At 41.5% G+C, this 18,150-nt stretch overlaps 2 protein-coding genes and 1 long non-coding RNA gene across 6 annotated transcripts in view; 1 reads left to right on the top strand and 2 right to left on the bottom strand.

The window, feature by feature from the left end:
• Nucleotides 1-1,739, bottom strand: part of gpr84 (G protein-coupled receptor 84) — a 7,096-nt gene extending 5,357 nt beyond the window's left edge. Inside the window, exon 1 of one of the 2 annotated variants that reach the window (XM_088389008.1) lies at nucleotides 1,596-1,739. The gene's annotated coding sequence lies outside the window, so the exon portion shown is untranslated. The remainder of the gene's footprint in view (nucleotides 1-1,595) is intronic. The other variant, XM_088389010.1, reaches the window with a different exon arrangement.
• Nucleotides 1,009-4,169, top strand: LOC148390657 (uncharacterized). The gene is made up of 3 exons (XR_015861208.1): nucleotides 1,009-1,074; nucleotides 1,819-1,876; nucleotides 3,513-4,169. It is a non-coding gene; the product is annotated as an uncharacterized LOC148390657 (long non-coding RNA).
• Nucleotides 2,036-18,150, bottom strand: LOC148390656 (zinc finger protein 385A-like). 3 transcript variants are annotated; one of them, XM_088389013.1, is made up of 8 exons: nucleotides 17,710-18,150; nucleotides 10,895-11,043; nucleotides 9,144-9,254; nucleotides 5,068-5,242; nucleotides 4,604-4,921; nucleotides 4,214-4,395; nucleotides 4,033-4,119; nucleotides 2,036-3,761 (listed from the first exon to the last, which is right to left on the bottom strand). In XM_088389013.1, the coding sequence occupies exons 1-8, from the start codon at nucleotides 17,717-17,719 to the stop codon at nucleotides 3,540-3,542; spliced, it is 1,254 nt and encodes a 417-aa protein (XP_088245139.1). In that variant the 5' UTR covers nucleotides 17,720-18,150; the 3' UTR covers nucleotides 2,036-3,539. The 3 variants fall into 3 exon arrangements, with proteins under 3 accessions (XP_088245139.1, XP_088245138.1, XP_088245140.1); XM_088389012.1 differs by lacking the exon at nucleotides 17,710-18,150 and adding an exon at nucleotides 16,055-16,153; XM_088389014.1 differs by lacking the exon at nucleotides 17,710-18,150 and adding an exon at nucleotides 15,918-16,035.

Raw genomic sequence — 18,150 nt, 5'->3', positions numbered from 1 at the left:
TGACTTTGATGACTTTTTACAGCAGACAGTGGACTTGGATATGGTGCTTTAAAGTGTTAATTGCTTTATTTGATGTTTTCTCTATTTTTTATGTTTTGAATATGTTCAAGATAAAGATATAAAAGCATGTGAAGTGATCAACTATACTAAAAATAACATGGGAAGTGGTCAACTATACTTGTAAGTGATGTCTTAATGATCAAGTAAAAATTTGTGAAAAAAAACATATATAAGTCGCTCCTGAGTATAAGTCGCCCCCCCACCCAAACTACGAAAAAAACCGCGACTTATAGTCCGGAAATTACGGTAGTTGTAACTAAATGGACCAATAAATTTGAACTTGAATTTGGTTACAAATGTTGCACTTTTAAGGATAGCAGAGTCTTAATTGTAAATTCTTTGAGGTCGAGTGGTTCATTTAATGTGGATTCTCTGGTCTTGTTTGAGATGTTAACTTCTATCCCCTCTACTACTTATTTAGTTACTTAATTATATACTGAAAACATTCTTCCTCTACCGAAAGTGGAACATGCGTGTTGGATTTCAACTTTGCTGATTTTTTTATTTTATTTTTTTTATACAAGTTTACTTTTTTCTAAATTATTGCTTTATATTTGGTACAATTTACATAAACATTGGCCCAACTGTGGTACCTCAACACATGACTTTTGAGAAGCTATACATTTACTTTTCATTTCAATGATGCCAATGTTGAGTCCTGGAAGATATCAAGTGAATGAACAATGCCCGCTATTTGTATGTGTGTGTTTTTTTTATTTAAATACAGTATCCTCTCATGCCAATTTTATTATTATTATTATTATTTTAACAAACCCCCCAAATGCTTTAGAAAATACTGATAAAGATTCACTATGCGCCACCACTCGTCCCCGGTTGTATTATTATGTGTAGGTTGTCATGGTTTCTGTGTACTCGCCCCTCCCTTCCTGTTTCTACTCACAATCAATTTACTAATCAGTCACCTGCCTCTCATTACCTGTCTCATTTTTAAGTCCTGTCTGCGTGTCACTTCCTGTCGGATCGTTGATGTCTTCTCGTCTCACGTCTTTGTCGGTCAGTCCTGTTGTTGGTTTCTCCATTCCGATCTGTGACACTTTAAGGCCGTGTGGTTAATTTAATGTGGGTTCTCTTGTCTTGTTTGAGATGATAACGTCTTCCCCCTCTGCTATTTTTTCAGTTGATTATTTACTGAAAACATTCTTCCTCTACCGAAAGAGGAACATGTCTGTTGGATTTCAACTTTGCTGATTTTTTTATTATTATTTTAATACAAGTTTACTTTTTTCTAAATGATTGCTTTATATTTGGTACAGTTTACATAAACCCCAGCTTTTCATTTCAACGATGCCAAAGTCAAGTGAACGAACAATGCTGGCTTTTTTTTTAATGTATTTATTTTTATTATTTAAATACAGTATGTACACCGGCGGAGCTAGGATCTTTTTCCTCTCATGCCAATTATTTTTATTTTTAACAAACCCCAAAATTCTTTAGAAAATACTGATAAAGATTCACTATGATTCTAAAATTGCCTCCATTCACAATACGTTGTCTATTTTCAAATATTTTCTTACCTCAAAGCCAAATATTTCAGCAGGTTATCTGAAAAGTCGACAGAGCTCCTTCTGTGCACAGTCCCGCTCTTTTGTTTGACTTCCTGTCACCAATTTCAATTTATGCGTGTTGTAAAGTGCCCTTGGTATGATGTAATTGTTTGAACCAGGGGGTTTTCCCACAATGTTTTTTTTGTGGTGTCATCTTTTTAAGGAAATGCTTATTTCGTGTTGTCTCTTTCAGACACGGATATGATTAACCTCAGTGACAACAGGAAAGAGCTTTTGCATACGGCATTCAGGTATTGTCTCATAAAACACGTACACAATCAAATGTTGTAAGCTTCTTTCCAAAGCTCATAAATTGAGAAGACACGCACATTAAATGAAATGTTCCCTAGTGCTGTTTACAATGGAAGATCAACTGTGGGGAAAAACAAATTCAAATAAAGTCTGTACACTTGCAGTAAAATCATAAACAGTTTAATGATTTTCGAGTACAATTCTATTAGAATTCAACAATTTGGAAGCCCCCCACATTTCTTTAAAGAATCTACATTTACAGTAATGTTTCTACACATCACTTCCAAAAACAAAGATTATATCTTTTGACACTTTTTTTTATTTTTTATTGCATTTCTTGCGTTTCACTTTAAAAATAGAGCAGAAAGTATTGCTAGTTCCTGTTTGCTTAAGTTTCCCGCTAACGTGTTGACATGCTGCTGTGACTTTTTTCATCGGGATTTTTTGAAGTCATGTTGGGTCACAAAGCAGAGCGAAAAAACTTGATCCTACCACACACCTGAAAAGCTATCGAAAAGGATGTGTGTGTGCACGCATGTGTGTGTTTGTGTGCTTGGGTTTCCGTTGTCTGTAGAACATAATGCTGGTGTTTTTTTTAATATTCTCAGAAGATATTATTTTGTATATTATCTTCCTCATTTGCCTCGTATTTGTGTATGTCTGTGAGCTGCATATGGCCGTATCACAAATAGCTGCTACAACACTGTACGACTCCCTCATTGTCCTGGCTGTGCTCACAGTGTTGAAAGTCTTTCTCTGAGATACTGAAACGTTTCTGTTTTGTGCGGTGAAATGTCTATTAAAGCATTAAAATGCATTTAAAATCACTTACATGCAGACGTTTTACCCCAATGCCTAATTATTAGCGGGGGAAAATCTGGGGAATCAAATCTGGGGTTTTCTCTGACAATTAACATGTAGATCTAAACCTAAAGATACTTGCCTAGTCTTCCCTGATGGTCTTTTTTTCTTTTCTTTTCTCCAACATTTAATTAGACCACAAATATAAACACTGATAAACGCTGCATAGTACTTCTTCACCACAACTACAACTTTGCCAACCCACTGACATGGTTAAGGTGCTTCATTGACTATCTTCTTTAAGACGTAATGTAGTATATTCTGTTCCTCTTTTACTCCATGTTGGTGTGCCACACGGGTAAGTGCAGACCCCCTAAGCCAGCTGGGAAGATCTCGACATACAGTACAGAGAAATGTTGCAGGAGGTTCCAGCAGCAACACAAATCCATTGACCACAAAAAGTGGGGGGGGACTCATTACACAGTGATTGCTAACAGCTAACATCACAATATAGAACCCAGTGGGTTTCCTTTTTTTTTTTTTTTTTCTCTCATGAAATTGATGCATCAGATGTGGAGGAGATTTGAATTGTTGAAGAGGTAGGGTTTGGAAATACAGCGGTTAAATTAGTTGCAAAGTGGAAGTCCATTTAATAGTCCACTTCTTCTTTGCAGGGTGGTTGATAATGGATGCAGGGTAAGTGGGGAAAGATGAAAATGTAGGCTGTCTCTTTAAAACGTCGTCAAATACTCCCTGTTAGCATACCAGTCGCGGCGGTTTGCAATGTTAAGCCACGTCAGTCCCAAGTTTGACTCGAATGAATTCGCTTCACAGTGTGCTTCTGCCTGACTCCTCACGCTATCAGTACGGCGTGAAGAGAATTGGCCCGTGTGTGGTGCGAATAGGCCCCGGGGCGGGCCTCAGCAGGCTGAGGGGAGCGCCCTGTAGCAGGTGGTGATGGGGGTGGGCTGGCGGGCCAGGAGGTCGCAGTGCCAGCTGATTTGAAGAGGCGGCGGCGGCCATGGCTGCCGCCACAGCCAGAGGATTTGGTAAAAGCCCCGCCCCCAGAGTCTTTGGAAGATCCTTGGAGAGAGACAAGGAAGATTTCACGTGATTTATTGAGCTGGTGAATAAAACACATGAACAAAAGTATGTAAAAATGTTCGATTGGGTTGAAGTCAGGGCTTCTTTCATACCAAACTAAATTGGCCTCTCCAAACTCTAAACATTGAATTAAAAAAAGGCTAAAAATATCTTGGAATGACAAAGATGGGAACTCACTGGTTGAGCCAAGTGATTGATGGATTACAGTAAATAATGATGGTGTGTGGTGAAGTAAAGGTGAATTGTGTACCATAAAGTCTGCACGCTTCTTGTGACGACTAAGTAGAGGGTTGGGTTTCCCCGCAACGCCATCTCGATGTCTCCGGCTAGAAATGTGCTGCAGTGTGGAAAAAAAAGCAGGGCCGATCATAGAAATGAATCTCTTTGTATTTGTATTTTTTTGTACTTTTTTTTTTAAAAAAAAGTCTCACCTGTTTAAGCTGCAGCTCAGAGTTGACTCTGACATTGCAGATCTCACAGTGGAAGGTTCGTTCCTGAGAGTTGGGGTCGGACGACAGGTCCTGCTCGGGGCTGCCTTTCAGACCGAGACGCGGGTAGGCTTTAATGGGCCCCAGTCCACTCCGTGCTTCCAGAATAGTTTTGTGTTTTGTTCCTTGGGTGATTAAAAAGTGAAATGGAATCAGCTAAGGATTGTTTAGAAAAAAAAAAAAATGCAACTTGCAATATCCCTTTTATACCACTGGGAGGCAATAGTGCTCAATTTTTTTTCTCTGTCAATTACAAATTTGAGATTCACAGCAGCACCGGTTCCAACATTTCCCATTTTCGAAGCTGTGCACTAGTACGACCGACTTACTTACCTTTGTTATGGGCCTCCAGCTGTGAGAGGGAATTAACTGCAACTTTGCATAAGGAGCAATAGAGAAGCTTCTTGGCTTTCTCTTCCTCAGACTCTCCAGGAGGAGGGCTGGAAGCTGGAGACAGGTTGTCAGCAAGGATTGCCCCTGTTGAGTCTGCGGGTGGCGTGCCGTCGTTGGCGGCCGGTGAGGGGGAAGATGGCAAAGGTGTGCCCGCCGACTCCAAAAAGGGACACTCTGCTTCCGCTGAGCTCACTGTGGGTGTTGAGAGGTGGCTCGGGGTCAAAGGTGACTCAGAGTTGGGACAGGATTGGGTGTCGTCTATAAACAGCACATATATTTCAGATTAGTAAAGCTCCTTCAACATGTGTATATAAATGTGTGAAAATAATGAGATATTGCTTTGTTGTATATGAAAGAATAATATCCTCCACCAGAAGGATATTGTGAACTCAAGTGAGGCTCACCTTGTTTATTAGGATCAGGATCCAGGTTGGATGATGAGGAGCCTGACGGTGAAGGTGAAGTGGTAGGGGGAGGGTGCTGCTTGTCCCCATCCTGAAGACGAGCCGTCTTGGATGTCTCGATGCCCTTAACCCTGCGAGCGTGTCGGTTGCCCTTGTAGTGAGCCTCTGCTTGACTCTGAAAGAAAAAAACAAACAAACACAATTTGATGGATATGAAGATTTGGGAGTATGTCTGGTTCACTTCCATCATCTTCACTCTTAATCCGCCTGCTGACGTCCAAGTGAGTCAGAGAGCTAGCGAAGAGCTTTGTGTCTGTCACATAAAAGGCATTGTAGTTAAAAATCTCGCTGAGCTTGCCTTTTTTTGGGGCCATTTATTAAATCGCACATAAAATGGTCATTAGGCACACGATCAAATTGCTTCATTGCAAGTTTGATATAAATCATCAAACTCCAGGGTTTGATGACTTTCTGGGTTAAATGTGAAATAATGCATGAGCCAACTCATCTGGGTACTCTTAGTGTGTGTGTGAGAGAAATGATTTTGTCGTAATCTTATATTTATTTTCACTCACTTTTTATTGCAGTTGACACACCATGTTAGAGGAAGCCCATAAGGCTCTTAATGGATACCCGGCTGAGGCTTGATGGACCACTGGATTGTGTTCAAGATGCCTCTGTGAGCCTCATGTATTAGCTGGTGATGAAAGTTACCCATATAGCGCTCATCCTGATTGGTGATGACAGAATGGCATCCAGAGCTCGCTGCTTGTGTAACTCAACCCAGTGACTGCTGCTTCCTCAAAGCCCTCCATTAGACAAGGGGATGATGCTAACAACTGCTACAAGAGCACAAGTTCTTTTATGGTACATCCCCCCCCCCCCCTTTTTTTTTTGGGTAACGCACAGCGGTTGTCTTTTCCGGTACGTTCACTCTCCATATGACCTTCAAGTACAGGTCGTAAGAAATCAATAAAGGTCTGCCATTAATCAAGCAGAGAATCTAAAGAGCCTTTTAGAGATTGGCGCAAGGATGCAGCATGAGGACAGAAAACAGATTGAGCCGTCAAGATTGTTGAGGTTAAGGGACAAAGTGAATAATAATCAAAAATGAACAAAAAGTGGAGAAAAGTAAATTGAGAAAACAAATGACGAAGGGGATTATTGAGGACGTATGGATGGGATTTTAAAAAAGGAGAAAACGGGAGCGGGTGAATGTCCCTGAAATCCTTTTTTCTCTAAGCAGGATATGCTTTGCTTTGATGTTTTATCTGCAAAGTGACAAAGGCACGGAAAATGGAGCGAGCTGGTCGCAGACAAATCAGTGTACAGGCAGCAGCGACAGGCATGTGTGTGTGTAGGGGGGGGTAAGAAGCTGGTGAGAAGGCGACAGATGATACGGTAAACCCCACAGAGGATAAAAAAAAAACCCGCTATAAACAAGAGCAGAAAACAGGCGAAAGGTGAAGGGAACCAGTGCTGACGCCAGCCTGACTGGAATTTTGGGTGCGCGGCGTGTGTCCGCTGTCGTTCTGCAGTGGTGACTACGGCTAATGCAGCACGACGTGACGTCAGCCTTGCAGCAGGACCGTGCTCAACACTGGCAGCCTAAAAAAAAACAAAAAAAAAACCCCACTGGCAGCCTAATACGTCCTCTGTGGTCTGAGATGAATTGGCAACGTTATAATTACAACATGTAGCGAAAGAGGGGGAGCCGTGAGAGGTACTTTATTCTGAGTGCTCACATCAATCACTTAGTCACTTCTACTTTTACTTCTGTTTAACAACAACGGCTTTCCTCAGGCGTAAACAAGAAAAGGTGGAGGTGCCTTACTAAAATGCAAACGCAGCTGTGGGAACACTTGGCAAAACTTGTCAGTCTGTCCCACCTTCCAACCTGCAGAAATTCTACTCCCAGCAGATTATTGCTTCATTATTAAAGTGTGTTTGCAGAGTTCCCATCCTCTCCGGTTACTCTGGGAAGTTGTGCTCCATTCTGCAGGGCAAACAGGTGGCGGGGGGATCGGACAGGCAACATACGAGCAGCTTTTGTAAACGACAGGGCTCCATATTGGTAGACGGCGCAGGTGCGCTCGAGCGTACAAACTGACGCATCATCATGAGTTCATCATCATCATTTGCCGCCAAGCAAATTAGATTGTTCTTCCGCTATGTCACGGCCTCTCACTCGCCAATTTTAAACGCCATGAGAAAAGTCACTTTGAATGGCAGCGAATCAAGTCTACTGTGTTCACACCCACAACGGTGCAAAACACCCTTTTATAATTGTACCAAACCGTGAGTGTCTGCAATAATACCAAAACACAGTCGAACTCACCCCTGTGCAGTCAGACTGCGCCTCTCGCTAGACTTGCACTGGGCACGAAAATAAAGCCCTGTCGTCATAGTGTTGTGAAATAAATGTGGACCATGTGAGAACACGAGTGGGGGGATATAATTAAGCGGCCCCTCGTCGAGAACAGGGCAATGTTACACAAGTTTCAGATGACTCTTTCTCTCTGTCCTTTATACACTACCACATTTAGAGGATCAGCATTTAGCACCTAATCGTCACAATGTATTTATATTTCAGGCTCTGCTTGGGCTATATACTAGAGTTCGCTTGGAATCCTATTTATGTTTTGGTTTGTGGTTCCAGTGGCAGAATTTTCGGGATCAGATTAAAATGTGCAGGCTGGTTTAGATCATCCATGTTGTTTATATCTTTTTTAACTGTTAATGGAGGACATTTTATTTGTGTGTAGCCCAGACAATATCAGCATAGATTTAATTTGAGATCATCACAGGACTCCTTAGTGTTTTGGTTTTTGTTTACAAGGCAATGATAGTTCAAGTGAAAATTTGATATGCTCTCTCAAGGTTGAAAGTGGCTTTGGACTGGGTAATAAAAATCACGTCTGATCATTTTTACCTCTGCCATTTGCCAGAATTGCTCAAACACACGCAAGCGCATTTTTATGATAATCCTTGTAAGGACACTAATACCGTCAAACCAGCCATTACTTAAATGCCCAGTTTGAACATTTATCTTACAAGGTTTATGTCTTAAAGTGCTTTGCCCAGAGACAGATGTACAACAGCTCTCACTGTAAATGTCAAGCAGCCAACACATAAATCGGCTTCTTCGATGTTCACATTAAAATTCCATTTCCATCAAGCAATATATCGTTCACCGTAGCTCACAACAATGCAAACTGGAGCGGTATATGTCATGCTATTTGTTTTTCATAGCGTAGCGTGATAAGATACTCTGTGTGTTTAATAAACTAAGAAATTCAGAACAACATATTAGCTCAAGTTAAATTTGTGTCTTCTTTCATTGGCATGTGGCTGTAGAAGACACTGTCACACTGTAAAATAAAAATAAATAAAAATAATTTCCTGTTGACATCAATCTACACACTACATTGTGTGTAGCTCCACCATAAAAAATCAAACTGAACCGAACCTGAAAGAAAATGAACTAAAATGATTGAAACATTTTTCAAGTTTTTGAACTAGCAAAGCTGCAACTTTGTCCTCTTAATGGGAGCATTAAATTCCTTTCCTATAAACCTTTTTTTTGGGCCTCTAGACACATTGCTTGAAGCTGGCTGTGCACCGCCTGTCAAAAAACCGCCTAATCAGCTTTAATGTAACTTTAAAGACACGCTGCTGTTCACTTTACTTCTTGGCCTTGTGTCCTATCTCACACCTCTTCCATTAAATTCTCATCAAAGTAAATCTAATAATCTCCTGTACCCTGACACTTGCTATCTAATGCTGTGCTATGATGACCAAGCAAATCAACTGTGCATGCTGTTCAAGACACAATTCAGCCTTCATTTGAATAGAAACAACTATAAAGCTGAATGTTTTCTCCGAGCCCGTTATGATTTAGAGTGGTAAAAAAAAATTGCAAACAAGTGAGGTCATATTAAATCTATCTACCACGCCAGTGTCACCAGGTGGGACTTTCACACTTACTAAATGTTGAGTATCATGTGTGGCTATGTTGAGTCATCCCGGTTTCAACCGCTGATTATTATTCAAGCGAGGACTGTCAGATTTCATACCTCCGAGTTGAAGCGAATTTGACAGACATTACAGGAGATGATAGGTCGCTTTGTTTTCACCATGGGATGCCCGAAGGTGTGCGTCATGACGGCTTTCTGGATGGGGTCCATCTGGGAAGGTTAAGCGCAAAGGTCACATGACAGATTCAACAACACGAGATGCCATCACAGGTGACCTATGGAGGAACTGCTAAAAGGAGTATTGTAAACAAGAAGCAGGAATTTGGGGAGAGGTGATTGATGTGGGCAGCAGAGGAGGGCAGGCTCTTTCTCAGCAGCTGTTGTTGTCCGGGCCTCACTTCCTGGGTGTGGTTCAAATGCTTCAATTCACATCGGGCCTAATTACAGACTCCATCCATCCCCCAAAAAAGACTGTTTATATATGTTTCAGGGACGATACTCTTACATATATATTGCTTTTAAGAAATTTCCAAGATTGAGAATGTATACTTGGGCAGTAGAGGAAAAGGACTACCATGTTTTGGTATTCATGTGTGACATAATGCTGACAATGCAATTTTTCCGGAATTACGGTGCAGTCCAGCATTCACAATAGGTCGGACCAATCCATCACACTAAATACAAACTGCTAAAAAAAAAGGTCAGGACCAAAATTAGTCGAGCTTATCGTTGCTGGAGCTGGGATGCAGGACACTTTTTAACATTTGTGCTTCCTGTTAGAATTCAGACGCACACAGACAGCGCGGGTGTTGCCCTCAGCAACCACCAGAAGTTCTCTGTGGTTTTACTCAGCCTATCATCTGCTGCCTCCATTCTGGACGCATGCGGCCAAAATGAAAGACTCCTTACGCTCCACAGCTGCAGACATCCGTGGAAAGTGGACTGGTCTGAAAAACTGTTGGAATGCGTTGTTGGCATTTTGGCATTTTTTTGGGTTTATTTTTGGCTTATTTTTCTTCCTGCTTCCTGTCCTCCTTTTCTGTTAGTGTTACAAAGTGTGTGTCAGTCAGCAATGAGTAATCAATATCGGTGTAATTTGAATATGTGAGCCAATTCAAGGCACCTTGGGTCCCACTTGAGTATTCCATTCATAATTATCTAAATTTCAGTCAATTCTAAATGGCCTCTAAAGTAATTCATCATACAGATCCTAAATGTGAATAAATTAGACGACACAAATGCAAATAACATTGATTAAAAGAAGGGATGCCGAAATTATATGCGTGCACTCATACTCGTAAGAATGCTCCGATACTACAACACCAAAACCACGACATCAATCTGACATTTACAGTATATTCCAAGTCGCGTTACTTTAATTGGATGACAACATTTTTACCTGACTGCAAATAACAGTCTACAATTAAAAGAACATTTAAAAAAAACTATACAAATGCAACCCATTCACTGTTCAAAGTGCTTTGTGAAGGTCTTATGACATTAGTGGCCGCACTTCATCTCTTCTATACCGCAGGATGAATCATAATCTCACACAAGGGCCCTTTTGCCCGAGTGCATGCAGATGACCGAGACGATGATGTGTGTATGTGTGTGGCCACGTTGACCTTCACGTGAAACTCAATCTGGAAATGAGAACCAGGAAATGCTGACTGTGGAGAATTCAGCCTGGGCCTCTTATACGATTGATCAGCTGTAAGGCATTTTAGCGACGGTCATTTAAGAAAAAATGACCGTTGCTGTTGAATAAACATTGACTGTCATTTTGAAGGAAAACGTGTACGTCCAACGGACTTCTGTTAGCATGTTAGCTCCAAGCTTGGACCACTTACCGTATTAAAATTGGGAAAGAGACCCAGAGTTGCAGGGTGTGGCGACTCCATGGGGAATTGTAAGAAGGGCTTCATGTCCAGGGGGGATGGGGAGAGGACGGCTGGACTCCTTAGGAAGGCAGGGACCGGCCCCGCTCGGTTTACACTTCCTGTAAAGAGAACATGAGATTCGAATAAAAATGTGCTCTTGATTATTCCCGCTCTCTAGCAGAATTACGTTTGACCCCGGCGACTCGCCATATCTGGAATCACATATCGTTTAAAATCAATACAAATCTTCCTCTGACTCAGAGCAGGAATCCATCAAATTCTGAAGTGCTTCGTCTGACATGTTTATTTGGACTAAAACCATACATTGAATTGAAATGCACTTCCTGCCTGCACCTCTCCTCCCACGGCATCTTTTTGCTCACTTTCCTCTCAGTTGCAGCTCAGCCACAGTGGATGCCAGTACTTAAAGACTCGTGTGATGGGCAGGGAGGGGGGCTAAGCTTCTTAAGCCTCACAACTGGGGTGCGGCAGATATCTTCCTCCTCTCACTTTCTCTGCTGCTTCCTTCTGACACCAGATGTTGTTTTCTGTCCTCATTTCATGCTCTCTTATTCTCATTGCCCGCTTCGGCTGCAATCGGACCAACTGCTTGTTTTGCTTTTCCTCTTATTTATTTCATAACTTCTTCCCACTGTTAAGATGTTTGGTGGAGAAACCTGCAACATGCTCGGGGCCCAATTCTAGCGAAAATAAACAATCAGGCCTAGAATTTTTGTTGGTGTATTAAAAACAATCAAAGCAAGCTGGAAACATTCTGTGTTGTAATGAAATGCTTGGTTAACAATGCAAATAAAGGAAGGACAACATCTCGAGCAGTATGGATTTAGGCAGGAGGTGCAATGTTTCCTCTTTCCCTAGCGAAGCGTGCTAACGCTGCTCATTTTACACCACATTACAGTTTAAAAGTCAAATGACTTGCACCGTTCCTTCATTAACATCGCAGCCTGCCACAATAGTCACATTTTTAAAGTTAATCACATTCTGCGCCATCTTTAAGCAGCTTTGCTTCCACGACCTCGACACTCTTCCTGAGCGATTTACAATGACATCAGATAAGTGAACGCGGCAGCGCCTCTTCAATAGCGACCACGTAGGAAGACTGGCATTGATTGGACACATTCAAAGGAGAGTTAAAGAGCGGTCAAGCTCCATAAATCCAAACCTCGCCATCTATTGGCCCTTCACTCCGGTAAAGGGAACAGCTCACCTCCCCCAGCGCCGCATCGCGACTGCCTTTTGTTTTCTCATGCAAATGTTCGGCTGGGAAAAAGATCAATGCCTATGTAATAGCTTATTGAATTTTCGTGTAGATTTGCGAGAGCCAGCCTGAAATGAAGAGATGCAGACGGCAAGCGGGAGGGGGGAATGACAACCGCGCGCCAGCGGCTTATCACCACAAAGCATGGCGTGCGCGCCCAGACACGTGCACGCCAACGTGCTGTGCCTAAGGCCGCTCAAATTGGCAATTCATTTGGCCAATTTAGCTTTAATGATCACAGAGGTAATGTCAATGTCAGTGACGACACTGCAGCCTCTCAGTATTCCCTGCCTGACTGCACGGTGGAACCAAGACGGTGAGCGGGAGGGAACGTTGAGAGGTGGGCTGCAAGTCTGGCAGCCAAAATAAATAAATAAATAAAAAAAGAAAGGCAGCCATCTTTCCTTCCCGCCTCGGCACAAAATGCCAGGCGCCTCACATCTGCATCTAAATGGGCTGCTGTGCGCGGATACCACTCGAAGCCTCCCGTGACAACGCTGGTGTTCAGAGCCTCCAATGTGCTGCCTGCAGGTCTGTCTTGACCCACTCTGCTTGTGTTTACCCCCCCCCCCCGCCCCCCTTTTATGCGTTGGCGGCACACATTCTCAAGTCGATTCAGCGGTAAATGACGCCGTAAAGTGCAGATGATCATTTACGAGCATCATTTAGCTCTCCTGATTGCACAGATTTGATTCCATCATAATTCATTAAAAAAAATTCAAAGCGCTGCAGTGTTACCTCTTTTAATGATGTCTATCTTAACCTCTGAGGAAACACTGCAAACTTTGTCACCACTGCGGGGTGACTCGATCTATTACTAGCGTGAAATCCAATTTACTGCAGCTCAGCTTACCCCCCCCAAAGTCATACGCAGCTACTAAGCACACAAACCACTGCAGTGTAACTTCTGGGCTCGGTCCTGATGAATGTCGCGTCAGTGTGAGAGATCTGGACAGCGCCGGTTGATTTAGGTTTGTACTTTGTTTTAATGATAGATGTTGTGCGCCCCAGTGGCTCGGCTTAAATGCTGCCTGCCACACAACTAACTCCCAGAAGTCCTTTCACTGAACGAGCGAATGTGTGTGCGTCAGCGAGTTTTCCCGCAGTTCCGTTCCCTGACTTCTCACCGTTTTTCCAATTAACGACAACTTGTTTTTATTTTCACCACTCACATGAATTATGATTACATAAGCTCCCTGTCAGATTGCTTCAGTCAAAACTTTCTCACAGAACATCAAAATTCTGCACACGTCCGCTATTTCAACATTTGTCAGGCGACGATAGAGGCAAATGTCGTCTGATTAGCAAGGAGGGTGAGGATTGTGGAGGAATAATAGCAGCTGAGGGGGATGGAGTCGATCGAGTGTGAGGAAGAGGGGGGAAAAAATCAGTGGAATAAAAAGGGGGATGTGAGGGAAGGCATCTGAGGTTGGGGGGGGGGGCATGTTTTAAGGTGAGTCCAAGGTGAACAGAGGATGTAAAGGGCTGTGTAACCTGCAGGTTAATATACACGAGTAACCTCAGTGGCGCTCGGAGCAGAATGTGACACGCATCGGTTAACAGTTCCATGTTATTATCAAGCCGCCTCCGCACAGCTATACCTGCCTCCGAGGCTTAACTTTTGGCTGTCACATGCAAAATGTCACATGCGCATGAGAAATTTTCGACTATTTTGCATCTTGCCTCACAGGATGGGTATGTCTTATCGTATTTTAGCCACAAACCATACAGAAATTTGGAGCGATGATATTCTATACCATAACTATAGAGTAAGACAAAAGTAGCACATTAGCCCACGATGTAAATTTGTCTTTAAAAGTCACACTAAGCTGCCATTATGGAGGTTGTGTGAAACGGTGCACAAACGTCACCTTGGTTAAGACAGTATCTACAGATTTTTCTTCTAACCTATCCTCCATTATTATTTATTTTTTGTTAGCAGGCTAAAGTTCAGTTCAATGGAATATTTGTGCATTGCTGACATCTTGGTGTACTCAATTCTAGAGATGATTTTAAGAAGAAGGCTAGCAATTCAGGGTGAGTGACATAGCCTAAAATTCACATCACAGTATGAATTCAATCACTTCACAATAACAGTACACATCTGGCTATAAAAAAATTTATGATCATTGTCTATTTTCAGTATACTGAGGTCACTGTTTTGCATAATTTAAGGCCAACAGAGGAGCGTATGGCACAAAAGGCACACTGGGGGTGCAAAAGGCACACTGGAGGAGCTCAAGGTCAATAAAAAATCCAATGTGTCAACATAACCTGCGGCTTTATTTTTATTATCCCTTTATTTGAGTATTTACACACTTACTGGACCTTGACTAATAGCGTTCGCACAAACCCAGAGTAGTGCAACCTGAGCGTGCGAGGAAAAAAAACATACATCGATAACAATGGAGTCAGCAGGTGCATCCTTCACTGTTTTTTTTTTTTCAAGGTGAGGAGGCAGAGGACGGATGTTCAGGTGACAGACAATGTGGTAGTATGTCATTTTCTAGGGGGAGCGATGATTACAGGTTATATTTTGAGAGTCTGCGTGGTTTGATGCAATAGCATGGTCACAAAGATAATGACCGGTAGGCGCCAGGCTCGCAGCCCTCAGACCTTATTTGGCAACCATGAAACCAGTAAATGACATATCTACACATTTCTGCCTTTGTGTCCAAGCCTTTCTTATTATATATATGGTCAAGAGAAATTTGGCTTAGCAAGAGTCATTGTCTGTGCCTTGGCAGACATTTTAACTGGGTCAAGCAATATCAGCTGGCTTAGTTTCTGGCAAGATATATGTATTATGTGTATTATAATACAATTTTACAATTTTCAGTCATACAAGTAAAATACCATTCATTGTTTCCAGCCCTTGTGCATACCTTGACCACAAGGGGGCAACATAAAAGAAAGAGCGTTTCACTCACTAATGTCAATGTTGTTTTTCGCAGAGGATAAAGAAAACATGCCTGTGGATATTCTGTCATCTATCCATATGTGTTTTTAAATATCTATTGCTTAAAGGATTATCACACCACAGCGATCAATGCTATATTTGCTAGTCCCCAAAAGGTGTTGTGCATTTTGTGTTAGCATTACGCTAGTGGAGATTCTTAATGCAAAGATGCATGTTTTTTTTTTTAATACACATTAATAATTCTTTTTTGTTTTATGTTTATTTTGATATTTTTAGTTTTCTCAAAGTAAATTTTCTAAACTGCTGATTTTTGCAGACTGACTTGCGTCTAGGTTAGTGCTACAATCTAATGCTTAGAAATCTGGCAATCTACTGCTTTGGAAACTAACTACTCTAATATTAAAAAATACTCCATCAGTGATTGGTAAAGAACTCTAAAAGTTAGGCATAAAAGATTAAGAAAATGAAGCACCTATAGCTTTCTGCCTGTTAATTCAACATCATAAAAAGCTCTAAAGCTAATCATAAACAGCACAGCTACACATTGTCAAGCTGAAAGCACAATGATTACTTTTGTTACAATGCTTTCATATTACATACGCCATTATAAAACGGCATTAATAATCTTCCCGACAAAGCTCTCCACCCTTGGCCTCTCATGCTGTACTTCTTCATTAACTCTCCAGTTTGTTATCACCTTCCCTTCCCAGTGTTTTATTGTAGAGTCATGAAGCCGAACAATCACGACGAACAGGGCTGTGAACAATAACATTAGCGCTGACATTAGTGCTCACACAATATGGCATCCAGGCTGCTCCACTGAAGTAGCTATTCAGGGTTGTCACAACAATGACCGAGATGCTCTTCTCCTTACTACAAGGCGGCATAGTCGTGTAATGATTTCAAAGCTGTTGTTTTTGAGACACCATACCTGCCTCATTAAGGAATTTGCTTTTTAGTGTGAAGCTCATCCAATTCAATCACGTGATGTTAGATTTCTGCTTATGATGCTAGACTCAGTCAGTCTGTGTGAAATGTTTGTCTGTTTGCCAAGCATATGTTTTGAAATGTCAATACTGGTCATCCTTCGATGAGTTGCCTTGATTTAAAGGTCATGTTGTTTATCAAAGGCAACATACCCCTGTGATTCTTTTTGAGGGCATCAGTGAGTGGCAGGATATTTACACACACACATTGCTGTAGTGGTGAGGAAGGTCTGCGTGAGTAAAAAAAAAAAAAAAGCCTTGGTACTTTATTTTAAATAAGTAAAAAGCTCAAATCTCTGGATGTGAAATATTTATTGTGGCAAAAAAAAAAAAAAATCACATAAGAGTAACCAAACGCTGCTCTGCACCGAGGGAGATGAGTCATATTTAGCACATGTTTAGAATGTGTGAATGTTTGCTCTCCCGTATTCAAATGGTGGCTGGAAAGAGAAAATATGTTGATGTGATTGTGGCTGATAATGTGTTTAGAGACCTTCAGTATGTGCCAGTCAAAATCTCATTATGCTTGTTCTAGTTCAAGAGGCCGGAGCGTGAAAGCTAAAATAGATTCGAATGAAATATTCAGTCACATAATCTACACTGTCATTGCAATTTATTCAATTAATAGTTTATGACTCTTCAAATGTGTCCACTCTTAAACTGAAATAAGAGCAGCTTCTTGCATATTGGAATTAATCTGCACAGGATCAAACTGACGAACTTCTTATTTGCAATTGTGCCATGTTTTGTTCCTTTTCATAAAACACGACACAAGGCCATTCATAACTAAATGGACTGTGACAAAGGAGGTATAAAAAATGTCATTCAAGTACATTTGAAGGAGCCTAGTAGGGAAATTGTTCATTGCTCTCTCACCCCTCCCTTTTCGAGCGAAGGGAGGAAATGAAGATGACCTTCAAGCATTGTCATAATGCAACATTGTCATTGCATGCTCACGTCACTGAGACTTTCAACAGCAAGTCTCAAATGTTGACATACATCATCTGTATTTGTGCATTCGGGGCTACTGTAGAAAAATGGCGCTGCAAGATGGCGGACTTTGATAAAGAAAAAAAAATCCAAAACATACGTATATATCAATTTATATCTTATTACATTGGAATATTATTTGACAATTCCAGGTTTGACGCAGTTAACATAAATATTCTATAATCAGTTGATCTTTTTAAACAAATCTCCTCCTCCAAATTAGTTCTTTTAAATGTAACAAAGCTCACATTAGTCTGGCCTCCTAATTCTCTGCTGTCCTATATTAAGAGTACATCTGACACAAATTAGCCTTTAAAAATGTCAGACCGATCCAAGCAATTGAACACAATGAATTTCAAAATAAATTGCAAAGGTGATTTATATAGTAATATAGAAAACACCAAACTGAAATGACTGATCATTTCAGTTGTCAAACTAAATGTGTCTTCTCTTAACCTTGATAGCTGATAAGATCTCAATCTGAAAATGCACCAAGAAAAAAAAGAGCAACTGTTCCTTTGTTTACTTGTCTGTGACTGGAAAATTGTATGCATCAGAGTTACAAAAAAAAAAAAAAAAAAAGTTGCGGCGTTATAACATCAAGACTCACCTATGATCATCCTGAATCCTTCCACAGTGAACTTCTTCTTGTCCACAATGTCGTCCTTCTAGTCTCCTCTAGCGTGTACTAAAACCGGAGTGCGCTTCTCTCTCAAAACTCAGCATCAATGCGTAAGAAGCCTCCGACATCACAAGCTCTACTTTGCATCCCGCCGTCGTTGCTCTTCTCCTGCTGCTTCTCGATTTCACGTCGTAGCTGGAGGAGAAGCGCGCCGGTTCCGCTCAAACATGCGCCCAAATTCTACTGCATGCCAGCAGCCACTAATGGATTCACTGCTCGACGTTCCCTTCAGCACAGCAGTAAATAGAGCTGAGATGAAGCTTCATTCGGGGAACCTGTGCACGACTCCCCCTTCTCCGTTCCTCTCTCACATATTTTGGGTTTGTGTACAACCTAAAGGCACCTTGCGCTCTCATGCAGTGATTGGCT

This window comes from Syngnathus floridae, chromosome 11 (assembly GCF_059516105.1).
Source record: "Syngnathus floridae isolate MCC-2025c chromosome 11, RoL_Sflo_1.0, whole genome shotgun sequence".
Classification (NCBI taxonomy): Eukaryota; Metazoa; Chordata; class Actinopteri; order Syngnathiformes; family Syngnathidae; genus Syngnathus; species Syngnathus floridae.
This window is presented reverse-complemented; position numbering and strand designations above follow the sequence as displayed.

Bases quoted from the DNA above. Each gene is read 5' to 3' on its own strand.
- LOC148390656 (XM_088389012.1), bottom strand. From the start codon at position 16,094: ATGAGCTTCACACTAAAAAGCAAATTCCTTAATGAGGCAG. The intron at 9,255-10,894 runs GTAAGTGGTCCA...TAACCTTCCCAG, and splicing joins TCTTTCCCAATTTTAATACG to ATGGACCCCATCCAGAAAGC. The intron at 5,243-9,143 runs GTATGAAATCTG...TTTTTCTTTCAG, and splicing joins AAATTCGCTTCAACTCGGAG to AGTCAAGCAGAGGCTCACTA.